The sequence below is a fragment of the Rhincodon typus genome, chromosome 31 (assembly GCF_021869965.1).
Source record: "Rhincodon typus isolate 14 chromosome 31, sRhiTyp1.1, whole genome shotgun sequence".
NCBI lineage: Eukaryota > Metazoa > Chordata > Chondrichthyes > Orectolobiformes > Rhincodontidae > Rhincodon > Rhincodon typus.
Window position 1 is genome coordinate 22,937,656 of NC_063362.1, and position 23,061 is coordinate 22,960,716.

The window sequence follows — 23,061 nt, forward strand, 5'->3', positions numbered from 1 at the left end:
TGGTAGATTATTTACAAAATAATCTCAGCAGCCTGGAGGTACAGGTCAATGATTGTTTATTGAGCCTATGTCGGGAGAGTCTGTCCCAGAGAAGATTCCAACGTAACACTCTAATGGAATTCCATGTGGATTTATAGATCAGCTCATGTCATACCCAAATTTCCTCCTCTCACTTTCCTGAAGGATATTGGTGAACCAGGTGGATTTTTCCTGATTGTTGGCTTCATGGTCATCATCAGATGCTTAATTCCAGATATTTTATTGAATTCAAATTCCACCACTTGCCATGGCAGGATTTGAACCTGGTCCCCAGAGCATTAGCTGGGTCTCTGGATTACTAGCAATATCACAAGGTTATCACCTCCCTAAGATTATATCTTCTCCCTCAGTGGTTTTTCTCTATTTAAATCATGCCCTTTCCTTCCTGCCCCAATGCCTACCTTAGCTGACATGGCTGCCAGCTGACCATCCTTATCCTGGATCTCTGTCCTCAGTTTCTCTGCCTCTGCTTGGAGCTGTAGCAGTTGTTGATCTTTGGCAGTGATGTCACGCTGCAAACTGGTCACCAGCCCTGGCCAAGGTTGAGCAGAAAATCGTCAAGAGGGATTGGACAATGACCTACCCATTCTCCCTACTGGGCCTGATGGTATTGACCCACCCAGACTTGTCTGCCTTGCTGACCTGGTCTAATGCTGAGTAGACATTGATGTCATGGAAACAATGGAGGTGAGCCACCGTCTCCTAGATGATTTACCAACCAGCACCGGGCAAGTCTCAAACTTCCATCTCTCTTCCTCAGTAAGTGGCAAGGATACCTTTACTAAGCCACCAGTTCATTTCAACTTGTCTCATGGCTTGTCATTTGAGGAGCAGTCAAGGATTCTGGGCCTGTACTCAATGGAATGTAGGAAAATGAGGGGGGATCTTACTGAAACCATACAGAATACTGAGTGACTTGTATACAGTGGACAAGAAGATGATGTTTCCACCAGACGGAGAAACAAGGACTTGAGGGCACAGCCCAGAGTGAAGGAATAACCCTTTAGGACTGTAATGAGGAAGAACTTCTTCAGCCAGAGGGTGGTGAATCTGTGAATCTGAGTGTATTTAAGACTGAGATAGATCAGTTCTTCATTAGTAAGAGGATCAAGGGTTAGGGGGAGAAGGCAGGGGTGAGCAGATGTGGGTTTTCTGTCAGGGATAAGGCAGCAATGAAATGGAATGGGGCCCATGAGGAGAACGCAGTCCCTCGCCCATTCAAGCACTGTGCGTCAATGGATGGGCTCCAGGCAGTGCATTGCCATAGTTCCTGCTCAGATCACTTCTCCAGTGAGCCAGGGGTAGGTTGGTGGCAGAAAACTGACTCTGACCCCATCCATTAACCCCTTTCCCCCACCCTGACCCCATCCATTGGCCCCTCCCCAGCACTGACCCTATCCATTAAACCCCTCCGCCCTGACCCCCTCCATTAATAATCCTCCCCACCACTCTTTTGGCACTGACCCTGACAATTATCCTTCCGTCACTCAGACACCCACACAGTCAGGAAATTGCCCACAATGTCAGTGTCCTACCTGTGAGGATATTATTGTCTTTCTTCAGCTTTTCAGTTTCGCTCTTCAGGTTAGTGATCTCCAGGTCTCTCTCAGTCAGAGAATGCCGCATCACCTCGCTGGAGCCTTTCTGAAGCTTGGTTATCTTTAAGCAAACAGTCATTGAGGTAATTGATCACCCTCTGTCATCCCTCATTCTTTGCACACTGGAGCACGGTGCATGTCTACGTAGTAGAGGGGAGGTGATTGGGAGATGCAGTCTGTCTGTGTCACTCAAAGAGCTCATACAACTGACCTAACCATTGCTAGACCAGGGAGAGGGAAATTGAAAGAGGTGGTGGTGCTGGAGGTCTTAAAACGCATTAGGGTAGATAAATCCCCCGGACTTGATGAAGGGTATCCCAGGAACTTTGTAGGAGGCTAAGGGGAAATTGCACGGCCGCTAGTGGAGATATTTGTATCATCGAGAGCCACGGGTGAAGTACCCAAAGATTGGAGGGTGGCTAATGTTATGCCATTTTTTAAGAAAGGCTGCAGGGAAATGCCTGTGAACTACAGACCAGTGCGCCTTACATCTGTAAGTTGTTAGAGGGGATCCTGAGAGACAGGATCTATAGGCATTTGGAGAGGCAAAGACTTATTTGGGATAGGGAGCATGGCTTTGTGTGTGGGAAATCATGTCTCATGAATTTGGTTGAGTTTTTTTGAAGGGGTGACCAAGAAAGTAGATGAAAGCAGTGTGGTAGATGTTGTTTACATGGACTTTAGCAAGGTCTTTGACAAGGTATTACATGGTAGGCTGCTGAGTAAGGTTAAATCTCACAGGATTCAGGGTGAGCTAGTCAACTGGATATAAAGACAACAAGGCTAGCCTCTCTGCTCCTATTATGATGCTGCTTGGCCTGCTGTGTTCACCCAGCCCTGCACCTTGTTGTCTCGGATTCTCCAGCATCTGCAGTTCCTACTATCTCCAACTGGATATAAAATTGGCTTGCTGGTAGAAGGTCTGTAGAGGGTTGTTTTTCAAACTGAAGGCCTGTGACCAGCAATGTGCCACAGGGATTGGTGCTCAGTCGACTGTTATTCCTCATTTATATAAATGATTTGGATGAGAATTTAGGAGGTACGGTTAGTAAGTTTGCAGATGAAACTGACATTGGTGGTATAGTGAACAGTGAAGGTGGTTATTGGGGATGCAGCAAGATCTTGATCAACTGGGCCAGTGGGCTGAGGAATGGCAGATGGAGTTTAATTTAGATAAATGTAAGGTGTTGCATTTTGGCAAAGCAAACCAGGGTAGGACTTGCACATTTAATGGTAGAGCCCTGGGGTGTGTTACAGAACAAAGAGATCTAGGGTACAGGGTACATTGCTCCTTGAAAATGGAGTCACAGGTAGCCAGGGCAGTGAAGGCGGCTTTTGGCATGCTAACTTTCATCGGTCAGAGCATTGAGTAAAGGAGATGGAATGTCTTGTTGCAGCTGTACAAAACATTGTGAGGCCACATTTGAAGTACTACATGCAGTTCTGGCCGCCCTACTGTACGAAGGATATTATTAAACTAGAAACAATGCAGAAAAATTTACCAGGATGCTACCTGGGCTGAAAGGTTTGAGCTATAAGGAGAGGTTGGATAGGCTGGGATTCTTTTCCCTGGAGCGCAGGAGACTGAGGGGTGACCTTATAGAGTTAGAGATAATCATGAGAGGTGTAGTTAAGGTAGATAATGGACAGCTTTTCCCCAGGGTAGGGGAGTCTATAACTAGAGGGCCTAGGTTTCAGGGGAGAGGGGAGGGACACAAAAGGGTGCAGAGGGGCAATTTTTTCACTCAGAGGATGCTGAGTGTCTGGAATGGGATGCCAGAGGTAGTGGTGGAGGCGAGCACAATTTTGTCATTTAAGAAACATTTAGACAGGTATAGGTACAGAGGGATACGAACCAAATGCAGGCAAATGGGACTCATTTAAATTGAGAAAACTGGACAGCATGAGCAAGTTGGGCCGAAGGGCCTGTTTTCATGCTGTGGACCTCTATGACTCTATAACCAGGGTAGCTTAATCTGACTTCCATCCAATGACCACTATCAGACTGCATTCTTCATGTATGTACATGCACTATGAGTCTGTAAATGAGTATAGATAGGTTCAGCAAGTGTGCAATAAATTGACAGACAGAGCGCAATGTGGGAAAGTGAGAGGTTTCCCACTTTGGCAGGAAGAATAGAGAAGCAGAATATGATTGAAATGGAGAGAAACCACAGACAACTGTGTTGAAGAGGGATCTGGGTGTTCTTGTCCATGAATCGCCAAAATGAATCAGCAAGTCATTGGGAAGGCAGATGGAATGTTGCACTTTGTTGCAAAGGGGTGGAATATAGAAGTAGGATAAAGGTGAAGGTCCCAGAGGGCTGCTCTCTCGTTAGGGAGAGATGACAAGCGGCCAGTTTAATCACAGGGTCACAACACCTCAGGCGAGGAATAGGGTTGAGAAGGCAGGACCTTCATAGTGACCTCAGCTGGTACAGAAATTGAACCTGTGCTGTTGGCATCACTATGCAGTGGAAAACAACCCTCCAGCCAACTGAGCTAACTGACAACCCTAAAGGAGAGAAATCCCACAGTAGCTGTGCACGGCAATGGCAAGACTGCACCCAGAGCTTCGTGTACAGTTTTGGTTGCCCTACATCTACATTGCAAACAGTTCAGAGAAGGTTCACTCAGCTGATTTCTGGGACTTAGGGGCTGTCTTATGAAGAAAGGTTGAGCGGGTTGGAGTTTAGATGAATAAGAGGTGATTCTCGTGAAACATGCAAGGCCCTGAGAGGATGGTTCCTCATGTGGGGGAATGTAGAAATATGGGAAAACGGAATAAAAATAAGAAGGTCATACATTTAAGATGGAAATGGAGAAGAATTCCTTCTCTGAGAGTTTTAGTCTTTGGAATTCTCTTCCCTTAATGGTGCTGTCTGGGTCATTAAATAGATTCAAGGCAAGTTAAATTAGATTATTGATTCACATTGGATGTGGAGGAAGGCAGGAAAGTGGACTTAAGACCACAATCAGATCAGCCATGATCTTACTGAGTGATTGCAGGTTTGATGGGCTGAATGGCCTACTTCTGCTCCTATTTCCTGACGTTCTTTCAGTTTGAGGAGCTGGTATCAGACAGCTTTAGAGGCTGCAGTGTAAATTATAAACATTCTAAAACCTGCAAACAAGGATGCAAACCGTGACAAGATTTCGTCAACTTGAATTTGAACATTCTGTTTTATCCCTTTGCTTTAATTTGTTTCTGGGTGCTGTGTCCAAACCCTAACAAGCCAACTGAGGTTAGTGCAGGAATTTAAAGTTTGCAATTAAGCAAATTAAAATGTGTCAAAAAACTGTGTCAAAACAAGCCTCTGAATAAGGCTGGCGATCGCTGTTTGCAATCATCACTGACGGGAATTCCTTGAGCACAGATTTTTATCCCAATTCATTTTACTCTGAATGCACCAAACAAGAGTGAAGTACACAAGCGAAAGAAGCTCGGCAAACATGGTACCTCATCTTTCAGTGTTTCAATTTGCTCCTGTTTAGCATCAATGTCACAGCCGAGTGTCACTAATTGCTGAGTGATTTCCAAATCGCTCTGGCTGGGAGTCATCTGGGATAGCTGCTGCTTCAAAGCAGCCACCTCATCTCGCAGGTGAATAATGATAGTGGCTTTACGTTTGGACTCACTTTCGAAAACAGTTAGGCGACTTATTTCATCCCCCATTCGGAGGATTTGATGCTCCTGTAATTGAAGCCCAATCAACAATTACAAAGTTCAAATGCCTTGATACAATTGCATTAACTTGAACAAGGAAATTAAACGTTTAACAGGCAACCAAGGGCTGTTGTGGTGCAATGGTAGTGTCCCTAACTCTAAGCCAGGAGGCTCATGTTCCACCTCAGAGGTGTCTAATAACATCTCTGAACAGTCAGTTAGGAAAATATGTATAACCTAGGTGCTATGAGCTAGCCCAAACCTCCTCAAAATATTCAGAAGATAGCCTCGACCTTAACTTTTCTTATCTCTAAGGTAAGTTCCCAGGTGTTGCGTTCCAGATGCAATTGGTTGGTCAAACTAGCAGATTTGAAGCAAAACACTTTTGTACACTCTAGTTAAAATACAACAAAAGGAAGACGACATTGGAATAATTAACACCATTGAAAAACTGAACAGAATTATTTAGCTACTAAGCAGACATTGTTGCAATATAGTAACATCCCATAAACACACCCTTGACAATGGGAAATTCAGAAAAACAGATTGTCTACATGCAACTCCAGCAGCAGGAAGAGAAGCCCCAGCTTTTAGTTGTAACCGAGAGAGGGGAAGTAAACAGCTTCCACACCTTCAAAACCCCAGCAGCTGCTACTGAAAACAAAAACTAAAAATCTTGGTTCTGTGGAAGCTTGACCCGACTCATTCAGGCTGCTTCTACTGTTTCAACTTTTTAAAAAAAGACAAGGCCTGACAAACTGTTTACAAGTTTTCGATAGACAGCTCCCCACCTCTGCCTTAAAACCTCTCTTCAAAAAAAAAATGACAAAATACTTCCCTTAAAGCTCATAGTATCACCACACTGGGTCCTAAGGTTGGGACAAAGACAAACCTACATTTATATAGAACCTTTCACAAGCTCACACCTCAAAAACAAAATCCACAGAAAACACAAATTGATTCAGAGAGCAACATAGGGAGCATAAAGATATCATCAGAAAAAAAGAAGAAAATTAATTAATTACTCATTAACTTTATATAGTCAGTTTGATCAGTATTCTATCAACTGCTCTGAGCTCTTCCAGGGGGCAAAGTGGAGGGCAGCAGGAAGAGGGATCAGTGTAGATGTTGTTGGATGATGGATGTCACAGAGCAACTGTAGGGTGAGGTGCAATGGATGTATGAGGAAGTGCATGTGGGAAATATTCTTACAACAGATCTCCGCCAGCAAGAGGAGCTACTGGCAGCAGAAGCATTAACTTTGTGATTAGAATGGACAGATTGGATGCTTAGCACTGTATTGGTGTTTGCGACACGGACTGCAGAGTTCTCGTACCTTTTCTTGCAAGAGCATTTCCTGGTTCTGAGAGCTGGATAAAGGGACCCCGTTTCCCACAGATCGACCAGGGGTATTAGTCCAGGCTCCTGTTAACGAGAGGGCAAAATATTGTTCACTTTGCCACCATCAATAGCAGCACCACTTTTGTGCTCCCTACCTGCACCATATCTCACATTGCTTCATAATAAAGAGCAAAGTATGGACAGTGAGCATGGGAGATAGGGAGGAGGATAGAGAAGTTATGATGAGGTTGAGGAGGAGGCTTTTGAGAAGGATTTTGAATGCAGGTAGGGAGTGGGCAGTGGAAGGGGGACAGTTTCAGTGATATCAAGCCTGACGAGAAGCTGTCAATAGTGGAGGGTGAAGTTTGAATAGGCACAGTGTTGCAGGATGAGAAGGGAACAGTGTTCAAGTAGTACAAAGTACAAAGGCTGTGCAGAATGCCAGTGTTAGAGGAGAGGAAGGTTCAGCTCAAAAGGGGGAATGCAATACCTTTATCTATTGATGCAATGGTAACAATGCTTGTCTGATAACAAGCCTGATTCCAGTGCTAGAATTTATAAATTTGTAAGTAAAGGTGACTTTCCAGGGCAACGTTGAGGCGGTGCTCCTCACTATGAAGTACTGTCCTGAGGGTGAGATGTTAGATTAAGACTTTGTGCTTGCTCACAGCTATGTTAATGAAGAACATAAAGTTCTCTTAGGCAACATTCCTCTGTCAACAAATGTCATTAAAACAGATGGTCATTCATAGGAACAGGAGTCGACCATTCTGCAATCAAGGCTGTTCCAGTATTCATTTAGATCAGTTACCTCGATTCCACTTTCCTGCACCATCAGTCTCTAGAAATCTTACAATTTCTCACATGAAACATGCTCAATGGTTGTGGTACCACAGTCCTTTGGGATAGAAAATTCATTTCACTGCAGCTTGCAGTGAATACTGCAGTCTACAATATAGATATTACTGGATAAAGCAGAGCACAGTTCAAAGTCACTGAGGTAGTCCAGTCGAGGGGGTAGCACTACACAATGAGCTGAATATCATCCCATGCTGTGATGTCTGTGTTTCTGATCAGAATACTTGTTTTATTTATTCACACATGGGTCTGGCTTTCAAAATATTCTACATGCATTCTCTCATCTCACTCCAACCACCTAGATTGAAACTGCTTGGAATGTTTTGCCAGATCGTGTTAATTAAGTGGGAGAGACTTTCCTAGTGTGGGCAAATTGAGCAGAGCAAGATCCAACAGCCAGCTGCGAGATGAGTGATTGGCTGTTGAGGCAGGGAAAAGGCCTGGGCACAGGCAAAGTTCACAATGAATCAAATAGTGCTTTACATGTGCATTGAATTTATCTTTGCTGAATCTGAGCTAATTGAGAAAAGTATTCCTTATACAATAGCTGTAGTGTGCAGGCCAGACGCCATTTGCTGCTGACTGACCATGAGCTAGGATCAGGGGACAGTGCTGAGGGAGAAAGCACTCCCAGGGAATGATGATGAACGGGTCCCCTTTATCGCACTGGTCTCACAACACTAGAAAGAACACAGTCGGGGAGCCCTGTGCATGTTAAAACCAAGGTGCACTACTCCCTACGTTCTGCCTTGCTCTTTCTGGTATCATTCAGGTCAACGGCACAAATGAAGGAAAAAATATAGTGAAACTTGCAAATGATCCATAGTGGTCCAACTCTTCATGTATAATGCAAAATGTAGCTCCTGAATGACCAGTTTGTCTGTTTCCAGTTATTCCTGATTTTTCAATTAATTGCCAGGTTATAAGATCACAGACCTGAAACATTAAGTGCTGTTTTCTTTGTTTTGCACAGGTGATACCTGACCTGCTGAGTATTTGTAGCTGCTTCTGGTTTAGTTTCAGAGTTTCAGGCTCTGTTTTGTAAGCAGGTGTCTTGTGGCCCTTGTGCAGGCAGGCACAGCTAGTTCTGGAGTAGCCCTCGGTTTTACAATCACCGAAACTCTGCTCCAGAAAACTCGCCCTACAACCTATGCTGCCTTGCTAGACCCCCAGTAACCTCACTTTAGAAGATTCCTTTTGGATATTTTGGACAGTTAGAGGTCAGATATGGGGCCAGTCCTGAACTCTGTGTGAACACTGCAGCCCCCAGGGATTGGGGAAGCAGTGCCCAGCTGAACCAGTTGGTGGTGACATGAGATCATAGAATACCGACTGTGTGGAAGCAGGCCATTTGGCCCCTTGAGTCCACACTGACCCTCCAAAGAGCATCCCGTCCAGATCCAGGCCTCTACCCTATCCCTGTAATCCTGTATTTCCTGTGGCTAACCCACCCAGCCTGCACATCTCTGGATACTATGGGCAATTTAGCATGGCCAATCCACCCTAACCTGGAGTTTGGAGGAAACCCACGCAGACATGGGGAGAATGTGCAAACTCCACACAGACAGTCGCCCGAGGCTGGGATTGAACCCGGGTCCCTGGCGCTATGAGGCAGCAGTGCTAACCACTGGGCCACCGTGCCATCCTGATGATTGCATTAGTTGCAAAGCCCGTTTTCAATGAGTGTGCATACCTCGTCTGAGAGCGGGTGGGCTCCTGCTGGTGTCAGTTTGCGGGGCACTGGTCACTCGCTTGCTGCCCGCGCTCGCTGCCCGTTTCCTCAGGGGCGGGTGAGGAACAGTTGCGCTGTTGCCTTGAATCCAACCATTCGGGCCACTGGTGGAAGTGTAAGTGGGCAGCCAAGGGAGCTGGGAGGCTGTGACAGGGCAGGAGTAGGGCTGGCAGTCCTCGATGATCTGAAGGTGTCCAGGCCACAGTGACCGCTGACTGACTGGAGGGCAGAACATCTGACGGGAGGGCAGAGAAAGAAAACAACGTTTTAAACATTTTATTAGGGGAGCAAGCAGTACCGGCATTCGATCGCTGCCTGCTCTGACTTGCCTCAAAACGTCCAAACGATATCAAACACAAAGCCATTAAAACAACGAGCTGTGTCAGAAGTCACACAACTCCAGATTATAGTCCAACGGGTTTATTTGAAATCACAAGCTTTCGGAGCGCTGCTTCTTTGTCAGGTCAAGTCTGAATGATGAACTGTAATTTGTAAGCAGGGTGTACATGAGAGTAAATGCACTGGTCAGTAAACACCTGGAATATAATGTTCGACCCTGGTCACTCAGTCAAAATAGAGACATTCATGTAAGGGCAGAGACTATCACAAGGCTCCTAACTAATGTTCACTTTCCACATCATCAGGGAATACTCTGGTAACCTTTGGCCTTTTCCCACTTTGGAAGGATATCATAGAATCCCTACAGTGTGGAAAGAGGCCATTTGGGCTGCATCAACACTCCAAAGAGCATCCCTGTAAACCCTACATTTCCCGAGGCCAATCCACCTAGCCTGTAGATCCCTGGGCACTATGGGGCAATTTAACATGGCCAATCCTCTTCTTCCTCAGGCCGCTCAGGAAATTTGGCATGTCCAAAAGGTCCCTCACCAACTTCTTCAGATGCACCATTGAAAGCATTCTATCCAGGTGCATAACGGCCTGGTATGGCATATGCTCTGCCCAGGACCGTAAGAAACTACAGAAGGGGTGTGCACAGGCCAGGCCAGGCCATCACAGGAGCCAACCTTCCATCCATGGACTCTGTTTACACAGCTTGCTGCCGCAGAAAGGTGGCCAACATCATCGAAGACCCATCACAGCCTGGTAATGACCTCCTACAACCTCTTCCATCAGGCACAGAAGCCTATGCGTGTGTTCAATCAGGTTCAGGAACAGCTTCTTCCCAGCTGTTATCAGACTGATGAATGGACTCTCTAGCCTCAAATAATGTTGATCTTGCTAATGTTGACCTTGCCTAGATCATGCCCTGTGCAATCTAACCTGTACCTCTGTCTAAGTCATTTTGATCTATACACCTTTGCTTACTATGATCTGCCTGTACTGCTCATAAACAAAGCTTTTCACTGTATTTCGGTACACATGACAATAAATCAATCAATCTATCTAACCTGCACATTTTTGGATGAGCAAACCAGAGCACCCAGAGGAAACCCACACAAACATAGGCAGAATGTGCAAACTCTACACAGATAGTCACCCAAGGGTGGGATTGAATCCAACTAACCACTGTGCCACCCAGATCTCATAGGGGTATTCCAGATCCTTGAAGGATTTGGAGAAACAGATACCCCTAGGTTCAGAAACAAAAGCCTCTCAATATGCGATTGCAGGTAAATAAAGCCCTAAAAACTTCTATGGCATTTTGGGTTTAATAAACAGAGTCATACAGTATGAGAGTAAGAAGTTGTAAGGAAATTGTACAGAACATTATTTAGGCCAGAGTGAGGAATACTGACCGTGGATGAACATAATGATAGTGATGGGAGACAACTGTTATGATGAAAGACTGAATATACCGGGAACAATATGTCTAAGCTGTGCTGAGAAGGCTCAAGGACAATGTAAGTGAGGATGTGAAATGATATATACAGTCATGATAGAACAAGTAAGGAAAGGCTGTTTCCTGTGGCTATGAGTTGGTGATAAGGGACCATCAGTTTTAAATTTGCTCCAACCGAAAGAGAACGCATGACAAAAATCTTCTCATCTGGAGGGGAATGGGAGAATCCTTTACCACACAGAATATTGTGGCAGATAACCTGCAGGCTTCCATTGAATAAAAGTATCGGATAAAAGTTTGAAGCAGAGCAAACTATAGGGCCTGCAGGGGAAGAAGGGATAGTGGGATTAGTTTGAAATTGCTTTTAACAATGAACCAGTTCAGAAACATTAGGCCAAGAGGCTTACATCTGCGCTGTAACATTTCATGATTCTGTGATAAACTAAGTCAAATTATTTTCCGTGTCTGTAATGATATTGCAGACCAGTTTCACTACAACCTGCTATTTGCCTGGCATTGCTCCATGGTAAATTCCACAAGCCTCTCCCATCTACCTTGAAGTTGCTCACTCTTAATGGGATACAGTTTCACAAACACAGCAGCCCTCCAGGTACCTTACCGCATTCCCTAATCTTCACATATGAAACCTGGACAATGATTGTTGACAGGCTGTTCAACCAGGGGAGCATCACAGTATTGTTTCAGAGAAGCTGCTGACCAATACTGACTAGGAAACTAGTGGCAAATTTCAGCTCCTCAGATCAAAGATGCTGAGATCAATGTGAGCAAGCTTGTCACCACCCTGGATGAGATCTATTAAAGGCACAGACCAGGGACCGAAGCCAAGATCTGCTTGACCTGTGTGAATAGCTCAAGTCAATATCATCATCTGAGATTCTACTTGGTCCTCTCCCCTCAATTTCTCAAACTTGGTGATCTGCTTTGATGGAATTCTGAAGAAGAGTCATATTCTGCTTGAAATGTTAGCCTTGTTTCTGCCAACAGACCTCCTGAATTTCTCCAGCACTTACAGTTCTTTTCGATACATTATCGCTGGTCTCCATTCCAGACTGCAAAATAAAAAGGCTCCCAATGATTTAGCAATTTTACTGTAGAACACAACATTATTGTTAGTGTTTGCAACAACAGAAATGGTATCGCAAAGTGACAGGTCACACAATCTATGCCTTTTTAAAATTAATTCTTCCATGGGATGTGGATGTCATTGGCAAGACCTATGTCTGTTATCTGTCCCTAATTGTCCTTGAATTGAGTGGTTTGCTAGTTATGTCTCAGCAGAGTTAAGAGTCAACTACTTTGCTAAAGGTCTGGAGTCACACGTAGGCCAAACCGGGTAAAAATGGCAGATTTCCTTCCCTGAAGGACATTACACAAGTTGGTGATGGTGTCATGGCATTATAACTGAGACTAGCTCTCAATGGCAGATGGAGTTTAATCTAGATAAATGTGAGGTGTTACATTCTGGTAAGGCAAACCAGGGCAGGACTTATACACCTAATGGTAGGGAGCTGGGGAGTATTGCCAAACAAACAGACCTTAGGGGAGCAGGTTCGTAGTTTCTTGAAAGTGGAGTCGCAGGTAGACAGGAGAGTGAAGAAGGTGTTTGGTACATTTATGTTTATTGGTCAGTGCATTGAGTATAGGACTTGGGAGCTGATGCAGGGCATGTTGCAGCTGCACAGGACACTGGTTGGGTCACTTTTGGAATACTGTGTGCAATTCTGGTCTCCCTGATATAGAAAGTAATTTGTGAAAGTTGAAAGGGTTCAGGAAAGATTTAGAAGGATGCTGCCAGGATTGGAGGGTTTGAGCTACAGGGAGAGGCCGAGTAGGCTGGAGCTATTTTCCCTGGAGCATTGGAGGCTGAGGGGTGACCTTAGAGGTTTTTAAAATCATGACGAGCATGGATAGGGTAAATAGACAAGGTCTTTTTCCCCAGGGTAGGGGAATCCAAAACTAGAGGGCATAGGTTTAAGGTGAGAGGGAAATAATTTAAAAGGGATCTAGGGGACAACTTTTTCATGCAGATGGTGGTGTGTGTATGGAATGAGCTGCCAGAGGAAATGGTGGAAGCTGGTACATTAACAACATTTAAGAGGCATCCGGATATGTAGGTGTGACTAGGAAGGATTTAGAGGGATATGGGCCAAGTGCTGGTAAATGGGACTAGATTAATTTAGGATATCTGGTCGGCATGGACGTGTTGGATTGAAGGGTCTGTTTCCGTGCTGTATATGTCTGTGACTCTAAAAGGCTTCTTGTTGTAAGGCCAAAGGGTGTGTTACTTTAGATGCTTGTCACAGACCTTTAGTTTTCTTCCAGGTAGGAAGCAGGGTGGCACAGTGGTTAGCACTGCTACCTCATGGCACCAGGGGCATGGCTTTGATTCCAACATTGACTGTCTCTGCATGTTCTCCCTGTGTCTGCGTGGGTTTCCTCCGGGTGCTCTGCTTTCCAAAGATGTGCAGGTTAGGGTGGATTGGCCATGCTAAATTGCTCATAGTGTCCAGGGATGTGCAGGCTGGGTGGGTTAGCCATGGGAAATGCAGGGTGGCATCTGGGTGGGTGGAATGCATTTTGGAGGGTCATTGCAGACTTGGTGGGGATCCATCTGCACAGTAGGGATGCCATGATTCTGCAAATATGAGCTTGTCTGGGAAAGCTACCAGAAACATTTGTAAGTACACAATGCTCAAAAACTTGCATTTATGTAGCATCTCAAGACGTCCCAAAGCACTTGACCTCCAACAGAGTACTTTTTTTGCAGTGAGGTCACTGTTGTAATGTAGCAAACTCAATGGATATTCTGCACATAGCAAAGATCCCACAAACAACAAGATAACAAAATGATCTTTTCTGATGGGAAACATTTGCTAGAACAACAAGAAAACTCTCCTCTGCTGTTGTCTGAAATAGTGCATCAGAATCTGTCGCATCAACCTAAGAAAGCAGGTGGAACCTCAGTTTGACATCTCTTTCAGACAGTGCAGCACTCCCTCAGTGGGAGAAATAGCCTGGACACTGAAGTGGGATTCTTGCAGGGGTTATGGGTGTACCTTCACCCTCCCAACTCAGAGGCTGGTGCACTACCAGGTGAAGCATGGCTGGCACCCTACCATGTGCCAGTGCCTTCGGCCCCTTCTGTCTGGATACCCCACTCACCGAAGGAACAGTCTCCACCAGCAACTCGTAGGCGTCACCCCCAGTCCCAAAACGCAGCACATCTCCCGGCGCCAGGCGCACTGCTGCATTCTGGATACGGCAGTCATTAACAAATGTTCCGTTTGAGGAGTTGAGGTCCTGGAGAACAAAGCAGTTCTCAGAGTCGTTCAACTCGATCAGAGCATGGCGATCATCGATCCCTCCACTCTGAGAGAGAAAGATTCAATGATAAACCGTAAGTGAGTTTATTCAGCAACTTTAATGGTCATTAAGACAAGAAATCAAAGTCGGACAGATTTCTGTAGCCCTTTGAGCCTGCTCCATCATTCAATATGATCAAGGTTAACCTCATTGTCAGTAATGTACCAGCTTGGAGATCTCCAGGTAGTGTTCTCTGATAGCAACAGCAAGAGGAGGCAGTAGGTGAGAGACAACGTGGACATATTACCCATGTACCCACTACCTTGGTTCATTGTAAAGATGGAAGGAAGCTGCAGAAAGTGTTTTTATTCATTCATGGGATGAGGGGTGTCACTGGCCAGGCCAGCACTTTTTGCCCCATCCCTAATTTCCCAGAGGGCAGTTAAGAGTCAACCACATTGCTGTGGGTCTGGAGTCACATATAGGCCAGACCAGGTAAGGATAGCATAAGATACTAAAAGGCATTAGTAGCCGATGGGCTTTTTTCCCTGACAATTGACAATGGATTCGTGGTCATCCTTAGACTCTTACTCCCAGATTTTTTAAAAAAAATTGGATTCAAATTCCACCCCCTGCCGTGGCAGTATTCGAACTGAGGCCCCCAGATCATTAGCCTGGTCTCTGGATTAACAGTCAAGCAATAATACCACTAGGCACGCCCCGCCACCACCCCCACCCCCGCTAAATGGATCAGTCCATTACTGTGCAGTCACGTATTGTGCAGCAGATGAATGATGAGCTCCCAAGTAGTTTACGGGGGACAACCCAGGGGCTCAGTGGTTAGCACTGCTGCCTCACAGCGCCAAGGACCTGGGTTTGATGCCACCTGCAGGCAATTGTCTGTGTGGAGTTTGCACATTCTCCCTGTGTCTGTGTGGGCTTCCTCCGGGTGCTCCGGTTTCCTCCCACAGTCCAAAGCTGTGCTGGTTAGGCGGTGGACTGGCCATGCTAAATTTCCCATAGCGTCCAGGGATGTGCAGGTTAGGTGGATTGGCCATGGAAAATGCAGGGTTACAGGGATCAGGGAGGGGAACAAGTCTGGATGGAGTCTCTACGGAGGTTTGTTTGTGGAATCAATGGGCCAAATGGCCTGCTTCTGCACTGTCAGGAGTCTATGATTTGCACTTCTCAAAACAAAAAGCCTCCAATTTTTATTGGCCCTGTTCTGCTTAAGATTAAATCACAGGAATAGTAAATGTGAGAGAATGAAAGATTGCCCCCATGTCTGACCAATTTTTTGAGGAATTCTGAAGACATGTCACCTGACTGTCTCCACCACCACACCTCCTCTGTGGCCCCCAAAATTGTTCACTCCCCAGAGCTGTCACACAATGTGTTCGTATCCAACATTCCTCACCTGTAAACACAGGGCAGATTCCTTGAGTCGCCCAATGGTTGTCGTCTTGGCTTTAAGTGTGTAAATCCCATTGGAAGTTTTTAGGTAACCCTTCATGCCACTGCCTAACACATGGGAAAATAAATGAGAAATGTTAATGGTTCGAGAAAAAGCTGCTCTTCCAAAGCAGGATATCTGGAGAAAGCCTGGCATACATATGTGGCAATTAGAGCCTTGATACCAGAGTGAGGGAGGGTAAAAATGATCCTTAAAGCCCCTTGAATAGTCCAAGCACAAGGCATTTAGCAAACCAACAAAGGGGGCTCAGTACCATCACCACAAAGTGATGAAATGATCTTTTACATAAAGAATCCCTACAGTGTGGAAACAGGCCCTTCAGCCCAACAAGTCCACACTGACCCTTGGAGCATCCCACCCAGACCCATCCCCCAATAGCCCACCTATTCTACACATCCCTGAACACTACGGTCAATTTCCCATGGCCAATCCACCTAACCTGCACATCTTTGGGCTGTGGGAGGAAACTGGAGCTCCTGGAGGAAACCCACGCAGACGTGAGGAGAATGCGCAAACTCCACACAGACAGTCGCCCAAGGGTGGAATTGAACCCGGGTTCCTGGCACTGTGAGGCAGCAGTGCTAACCACTGAGCCACCGTGCTGCCCCAAATGATGGATAATTTTCTCATAGGGTCCTGTCTGATGGATAAACATCAGATAGGACCCTTTTAGAAAATCCCCCCGCAACTGTTCTTCAGAAACAGAGATCTTCGAATAATGCTTTACAACCAGGGATCTACACAATTGTCAGTTCATTCCAAAACTGTACCAATTCGCAAAATAGATTCTTCTTATATTTTATGAAAAAATATCATTTCTTTCAGTTTGTTTCATTCATTCATGTGAGTGTTACCTTGCTTTCATTGTCTTATAAATATACAGACGGTGGGAGAAGAGGAGCAAAGAGGTTTGGCTCTCACAAAAATTTCACCAAATGTTATAGGGTTCCTTTATCAAATAAAAAGGTTGATGTCTGAGAGCATTTAGAGATGGCAATAAGTGAGACTTTGTCAAAACTATCAAATCCATGCAATAAGTGAGACTTTATCAAAACTACTAAACCCACACAAACAAATACGGAATTTGTTCAACTTAGGTCTGGATGATAATTAATACAACGACAGATATCTTTCTGCATGTCTCCTTTCTGGTGTGAGGATGTGGGGGTGGGGCGGGTGGGGGTTGCTGTCCGTGCTGTCTGGATTCAGACAGCAAGATTTAGCATATCTGACTGTGCAAGGAATTACAGATGGGTTCTGCACTCATGAGTCAGCGGAAAATCAGGACAGGGTTCCTGGCTGATTGCCCTGTAGTCCCACAATCTCCCATTCACAGCCCAGAGATGACCTGGCCAGGGTCAGTAAACCAGGGCAGTGGCTGGGACCATTAAACCTACAGTGGACCGACTGTCATTTTATGAGTGACACCCTATTTTCTTACTGCCAAGCACTAACACATGCTGTAAGCCCTGTCTCCCCCACGGGTATTGACTGCCTGGAAGGCCCCGCTGGTGGGAGGTCATGACATTGTACCAGGTGAGTGGGTTCTTGTGAAACAGACCCACAAGGAACCCTCAGGCACAAAGAGGGAAGGACCATACCAGGTGTTGCTGAACACCCAGTCGGCTGTCAAAGTCCGAGGAAAGGCAAGGGCCTGGACTCGAGCCTCCCACACCAAATGGGCATCCTCCAATACAGTGGTACCAGAGACTGACTGACCACCATGTTGTCTACGGTCATTCTTTCAATTGGTTATTGCAGTTTTTGTTCTACCAGAGTTACATGTAAATGAGTATCTCTATATGTCTTGTAAGAATTGAGTGATTCTCTTCAAAGGGTCTCAGTAGAATCAAAAGGGGGGACTGTATGATATTGTATTATGATTCTCTCTACCAACTCACTCACAAGTGCTCTATGTTTATATTTGCAGATACATTTTAATTTGTTCATAAAGCACACAATTTATAGACAGTCAGTCAATGTGGCATTTTATAAATTCCTACTTTAGAAATAAAACCAGTCTGACTCCAAACGAAAACACAAACCAATTCAAAACAAGGCCTTACACCTAACATGACCCAAAATGTCACCTTTTTACACTGATAAAACATTTAGTTCTCTCAGGGCAGTGACTTGAAAGAAATTCACGGATTTACATATACATATTAATCAATTAAAACCTTCTAACTGATTAAAGATTTAACAGCATCTTAGATTAGTTTAATACATCCTCATCAGTGGTGTGACCCTTTGATCTTTTACTCATAAATTCTGTGTCTGATACTTCCTCTCTCACTAACACCTGAAGAAGGACTGAGGCTCTGAAAGCTTGTCTTTTCAAATAAACCTGTTGGACTGTAACCTGGTGTCATGTGATTTCTGACCTTGTCCACCCCAGTCCAACACCGGCACCTCCACATCCCCGTAACCATCTTATCTACTTGTCCTACTGCTCTGAAGGATCTTTGGACATACATACCAAGGTCCCTCTGATCCTATGTACTTCCTAGGGTCCAACTATTCGATGTGCGCTCCCTAGTTTTGTTAGTCCTCCCAAAATGCATCAATTCATAATTTTCAGGATTAAACTCCATTTGTTATTGCTTTGACCATCAGACGAGCCTGTCCATAATGCCTTGTAGTCTAAGGTTTTCCTCCTCACTTTTTACCACATCACCAAATTTTATGCCATTGTGAACTTAGTGATTATACTCTCCAATGTTCATGTGCAGATTATTAACATATACTACAAACAGCAAGGGACCCATCGCGGAAACCTGCAGTAGGCAACTGAACACAGTCACAAAATCAACCTTTGACCATCGCCATCTGCAACATATTAGTGGCCTCCAGCCCTCCGGAAGCTGTCCTGTGACCAAAGAGAATTTGAAAATTAATGTCAGACACACACTCACATATTCCATTCACACATGGGAGCCTTCTCACATTTGCACTTCATTCACACCCAGTCTACACACTCAAATACTTCTCTTACACACACAACCCTCTCTCTCTCTCACATACATAACCTCTCACACACACACATCACTCGAACCCAGTCTATACACACAAACTCCACTCACACCTGCTTTACAAACTCACTCAGACTTCAGCCCCACCTGGTTTACACACACACACCCAGTCGACACACCCACACCCCATTTCACACCTGGTTTACACACACACACCCTTGCTTTACACACTCACCGTCCATTCACACCTGGTTTACACACACACACACCCCTGCTTTACACACTCACCCTCCATTCACACCTGGTTTACACACCCACACCCCATTCACACCTGGTTTACACACCCACACCCCATTCACACCTAGTTTACACACACCCACCCCCCATTCGGGATTTACACACACTCTCTGAGGTTGCAGGATCTTCCCACCAGGCGCTCGCTCCGTTTTGCCGGGTTCTCGGTTCCCAGGAGTCGGTTCTCCCCTCGGGTTCTTGTCCCTCTCTCTCTCTCTCTGTGTCTGTGTTGGAGCAGCGTAACTAGCTCCATGGGAACGGGAGCTCCACCCCCAGACAGGGGACAGGGAGGGAGGGAGCGACAGACAGAAGGAGAGAGTAGAGGGAGGGTCAGAAGGAAGGAGGGAGAGAGGGAGACACAGAAGGAGGGAGGGAGAGACAGAAGGAAGGACAGAGGAGGGAGGGACAGAAGGAAGGAGGGAGGGTGAGAGAGAGGAACGGACAGACAGGAGGGAGGGAGAGACAGAGGGACGGAGGTGGGAGAGGGGTTTTGCAGAGAGTGCGGGGGTTGGGGGGGCGATGGAGAGCGAAAGGAGGGAACGAGCAGCAGGAGCTGGTGCAGTAAAGGATGGGAGAAAGATGAAGAGAATTGAGTAGAAAACTAACAAGCACCGAGAGGAGAAGGAAGGGAGATGGAGAGCGAACTAAACAGAGGGGAGAAAACTGGGGCGGTAGGGGAATAGGGAGCGAGCAGAAAACGGCAGAGGCTGTGTGTCATCTCGCCTTCCTAAGCTCCTGCCCAGAATAAACTTCACTGATAGAGCTGGTCTAAAATATCCCAGTGTAAATACCTCAGTGCAAATATGTAAAATATCCCAGTGTAAATATCTCAGCGCAAAAATGTGTAAATACCCCAGTGCAAAAATGTAAAAATACCCCAGTGCAAATGTGTAAAGTATCCCAGTGTAAATATGTAAAATACCCCAGTGCAAAGATGTAAAATATCCTCGTGTAAATACGTCCTCAGCCAGGAAACAATTGCTGTCCAATGCCAAGGAAGCCTGCTGTGGGAAGAAGTCACACTCACCTAGGACTAAGTTTCCAGGAGAATTCTTGGTACATCTCCTGCCAAAACTGTGCGCGCCGTGGGCCAGCTTTAACGTTTTGAACATGGGGGAGGCAACGACCTTCATTAGTATTGGCGTTGCACTGTTAATTCAGAGACCCAGGTAAGGAAGCAGGTTCAAATCTTCCCCCCACCCTACCCCACCGAGGGTGGATTTCAAATTGAATTCAATTTTTAAAAAAGTCTGGAATTGAGAGTCTAAGGATGATCATGTAACCGTTGTCAGAACATCCCTTTAGGTTCAATAAAGGTGCCCTATAGGTAGGGAAACTGCAGTCCGTACCTGGTCTGGTCTATACGTGACTCCAAACCCACAGCAAAGTGGTTGACTCTCGACTACCCTCTGAGCAATAAATGCTGACCTAGCCAGTGATGCACACATCCCATGAATGTATAAAAAAAATTAGTGGGAGTAATGCAGTTTACCCCAAACACTTCCCATATCTTATACACACACAATTGTTTTTGTTTTGGAATTTTACAAATAACTTTTCTTTTCACTGCAATGTTCACCTGTCAACGCTATCCTCAGCTGGAAGTCATGAATATTTTTAATCCACCTGCTCAGAGATGTTCTCGCCACTTTTGGAGGGGAGCAGGTAAGACTTGAACTCAGGTCTCCTGGCTCAGGAGGTAGGGACACTACCACTGTGCCACAAGAGCCCCTGTTCAGCTGGGATTCCTGTAAGACGCACTGCAATTCAACACATCTGGGGTTTGGGAATGTAAACTTCAATTTATGTAACAGCAGATTGATCATGATTACTCTAACTCAGTGGTGCCAAATGGCCACCTCCCCCTATTTTTTGGGTTCCTTCACGAGGGAAGTAGATTTTTCAATCCTGCTCTCTATTACCCTCGTGTGTTCAGCATTACAATAGCAGCCAAAAGAGTCCGACGAAAATCTCCACGTCTACTTTGTCAACAGACTTTCTGAAAATGCCAAAAAAAGCAAATCTGGCATTGTGAGGCCCCTCCCCATTCCTAAAAGTAGAAACTCATTTTATCTTCATCTTTTTCCTTGCTCTCTGTTTTTATACAGTTCCTCTAAACAATCGTAAGAGTTACTGAATCAAAAGGAGTTACTGGGAGGAGTGATTAAAGACAAAAAAGGTGAACGAATAGCCTGGAAGGAGGGTTTTGAAGGAGAGAGGTTGAGGAGCAAAGAGAAAAGACTGAAGATATTGCTGCTGTGGACAGTAAAGGGGAGGAAAGCAGCTGGGGGGGGGGGGTTCACTGGGAGTAGGGGCAGGAAGGGATCTAAACATGAGGATGAGGGTTATAACGAGACACTAGTGGGTGAGGAGGCAGCATTGTCAGTCAGCAGGAGGACAGGGAATGTAGGCAGCAGAGTTTTGGTTCGGCTGACAACGCGGAGGATGGGAGATGAGCTAAGAAAGCATGGGAATACTTGACTGAAGGGGCCAAAAGCATGGGGGCTTTCAGTAGTGAGGAGAACAGAGTTGGTCAAGTGGGGCACGGACTCTGCTTGTTAAAGTCCCTCTACACCTGCATTCCCCATGCAGATAGCCTTAAGGCCCTCCGCTTCTTCCTGTCCCGCAGGCCCGACCAGTCCCCCTCCACCGACACCCTCATCCGCTTAGCCGAACTCGTCCTCACACTCAACAACTTCTCTTTCAATTCCTCCCACTTCCTACAGACAAAGGGGGTAGCCATGGGTACCCGCATGGGCCCAAGCTACGCCTGCCTCTTTGTAGGTTACGTGGAACAATCCCTCTTCCGTACCTACACCGGCCCTAAACCCCACCTCTTCCTCCGTTACATTGATGACTGTATCGGCGCCGCCTCGTGCTCCCACGAGGAGCTCGAACAGTTCATACACTTCACTAACACCTTCCACCCCAACCTTAAGTTTACCTGGACCATCTCTAACACCTCTCTCCCCTTCCTGGACCTCTCTGTCTCCATATCGGGCAACCACCTCGAAACCGATATTCATTTCAAGCCCACCGACTCCCACAGCTACCTAGAATACTCCTCCTCCCACCCACCTTCCTGCAAAAATGCTATCCCCTATTCCCAATTCCTTCGCCTCCGCCGCATCTGCTCCCAGGATGAGGCATTCCACTCCCGTACATCTCAGTTGTCCTCGTTTTTCAAGGACCGTAACTTCCCCTCCTCGGTGGTCGAGAACGCCCTCAACCGTGTCTCCCACATCTCCCGCACCTCATCCCTCACACCCCGTCCACGCAATAAAAACCAAAAAAGAATCCCCCTCGTCCTCACGTACCACCCCACCAACCTCCGGATCCAACGCATCATCCTCCGACACTTCCGCCATCTGCAATCCGACCCCACCACCAAAGACATCTTTCCCTCCCCACCTTTATCTGCTTTCCGGAGGGACAACTCTCTCCGTGACTCCCTTGTCCGCTCCACACTCCCCTCCAGCTCCACCACACCCGGCACTTTTCCCTGCAACCGCAGGAAGTGCTACACCTGCCCCCATACCTCCTCCCTCACCCCCATCCCAGGCCCCAAGAAGACTTTCCACATCAAGCAGATGTTCACCTGCACATCTGCCAATGTGGTATACTGCATCCGCTGTACCCGGTGTGGCTTCCTCTACATCGGGGAAACCAAGCGGAGACTCGGGGACCGCTTTGCAGAACACCTACGCTCGGTTCGCAACAAACAACTGCACCTCCCAGTCGCGAACCATTTCAACTCCCCCTCCCATTCCTCAGACGACATGTCCATCCTGGGCCTCCTGCAGTGCCACAACGATGCCACCCGAAGGTTGCAGGAACAGCAACTCATATTCCGCTTGGGAACCCTGCAGCCCAATGGTATCAATGTGGATTTCACAAGTTTCAAAATCTCCCCTCCCCCCACCGCATCCCAAAACCAGTCCAGCTCGTCCCTGCCTCCCTA

At 46.2% G+C, this 23,061-nt stretch overlaps 1 protein-coding gene across 1 annotated transcript in view; it reads right to left on the reverse strand.

Annotated features, from left to right (window-relative positions):
- Nucleotides 1-19,300, reverse strand: part of LOC109913883 (forkhead-associated domain-containing protein 1-like) — a 140,214-nt gene extending 120,914 nt beyond the window's left edge. The window contains exons 1-9 of the mRNA XM_048614895.1: nt 19,209-19,300; nt 18,648-18,703; nt 15,778-15,881; nt 14,220-14,426; nt 9,197-9,470; nt 6,641-6,729; nt 5,098-5,331; nt 1,575-1,698; nt 441-571 (exon numbers count right to left, since the gene is read on the reverse strand). Of these exons, the coding sequence (XP_048470852.1) occupies nt 441-571; nt 1,575-1,698; nt 5,098-5,331; nt 6,641-6,729; nt 9,197-9,470; nt 14,220-14,426; nt 15,778-15,881; nt 18,648-18,672 (1,188 nt within the window). The 5' untranslated portion in view covers nt 18,673-18,703; nt 19,209-19,300. The remainder of the gene's footprint in view (nt 1-440; nt 572-1,574; nt 1,699-5,097; nt 5,332-6,640; nt 6,730-9,196; nt 9,471-14,219; nt 14,427-15,777; nt 15,882-18,647; nt 18,704-19,208) is intronic.
- Nucleotides 19,301-23,061: the final 3,761 nt, after the last annotated feature.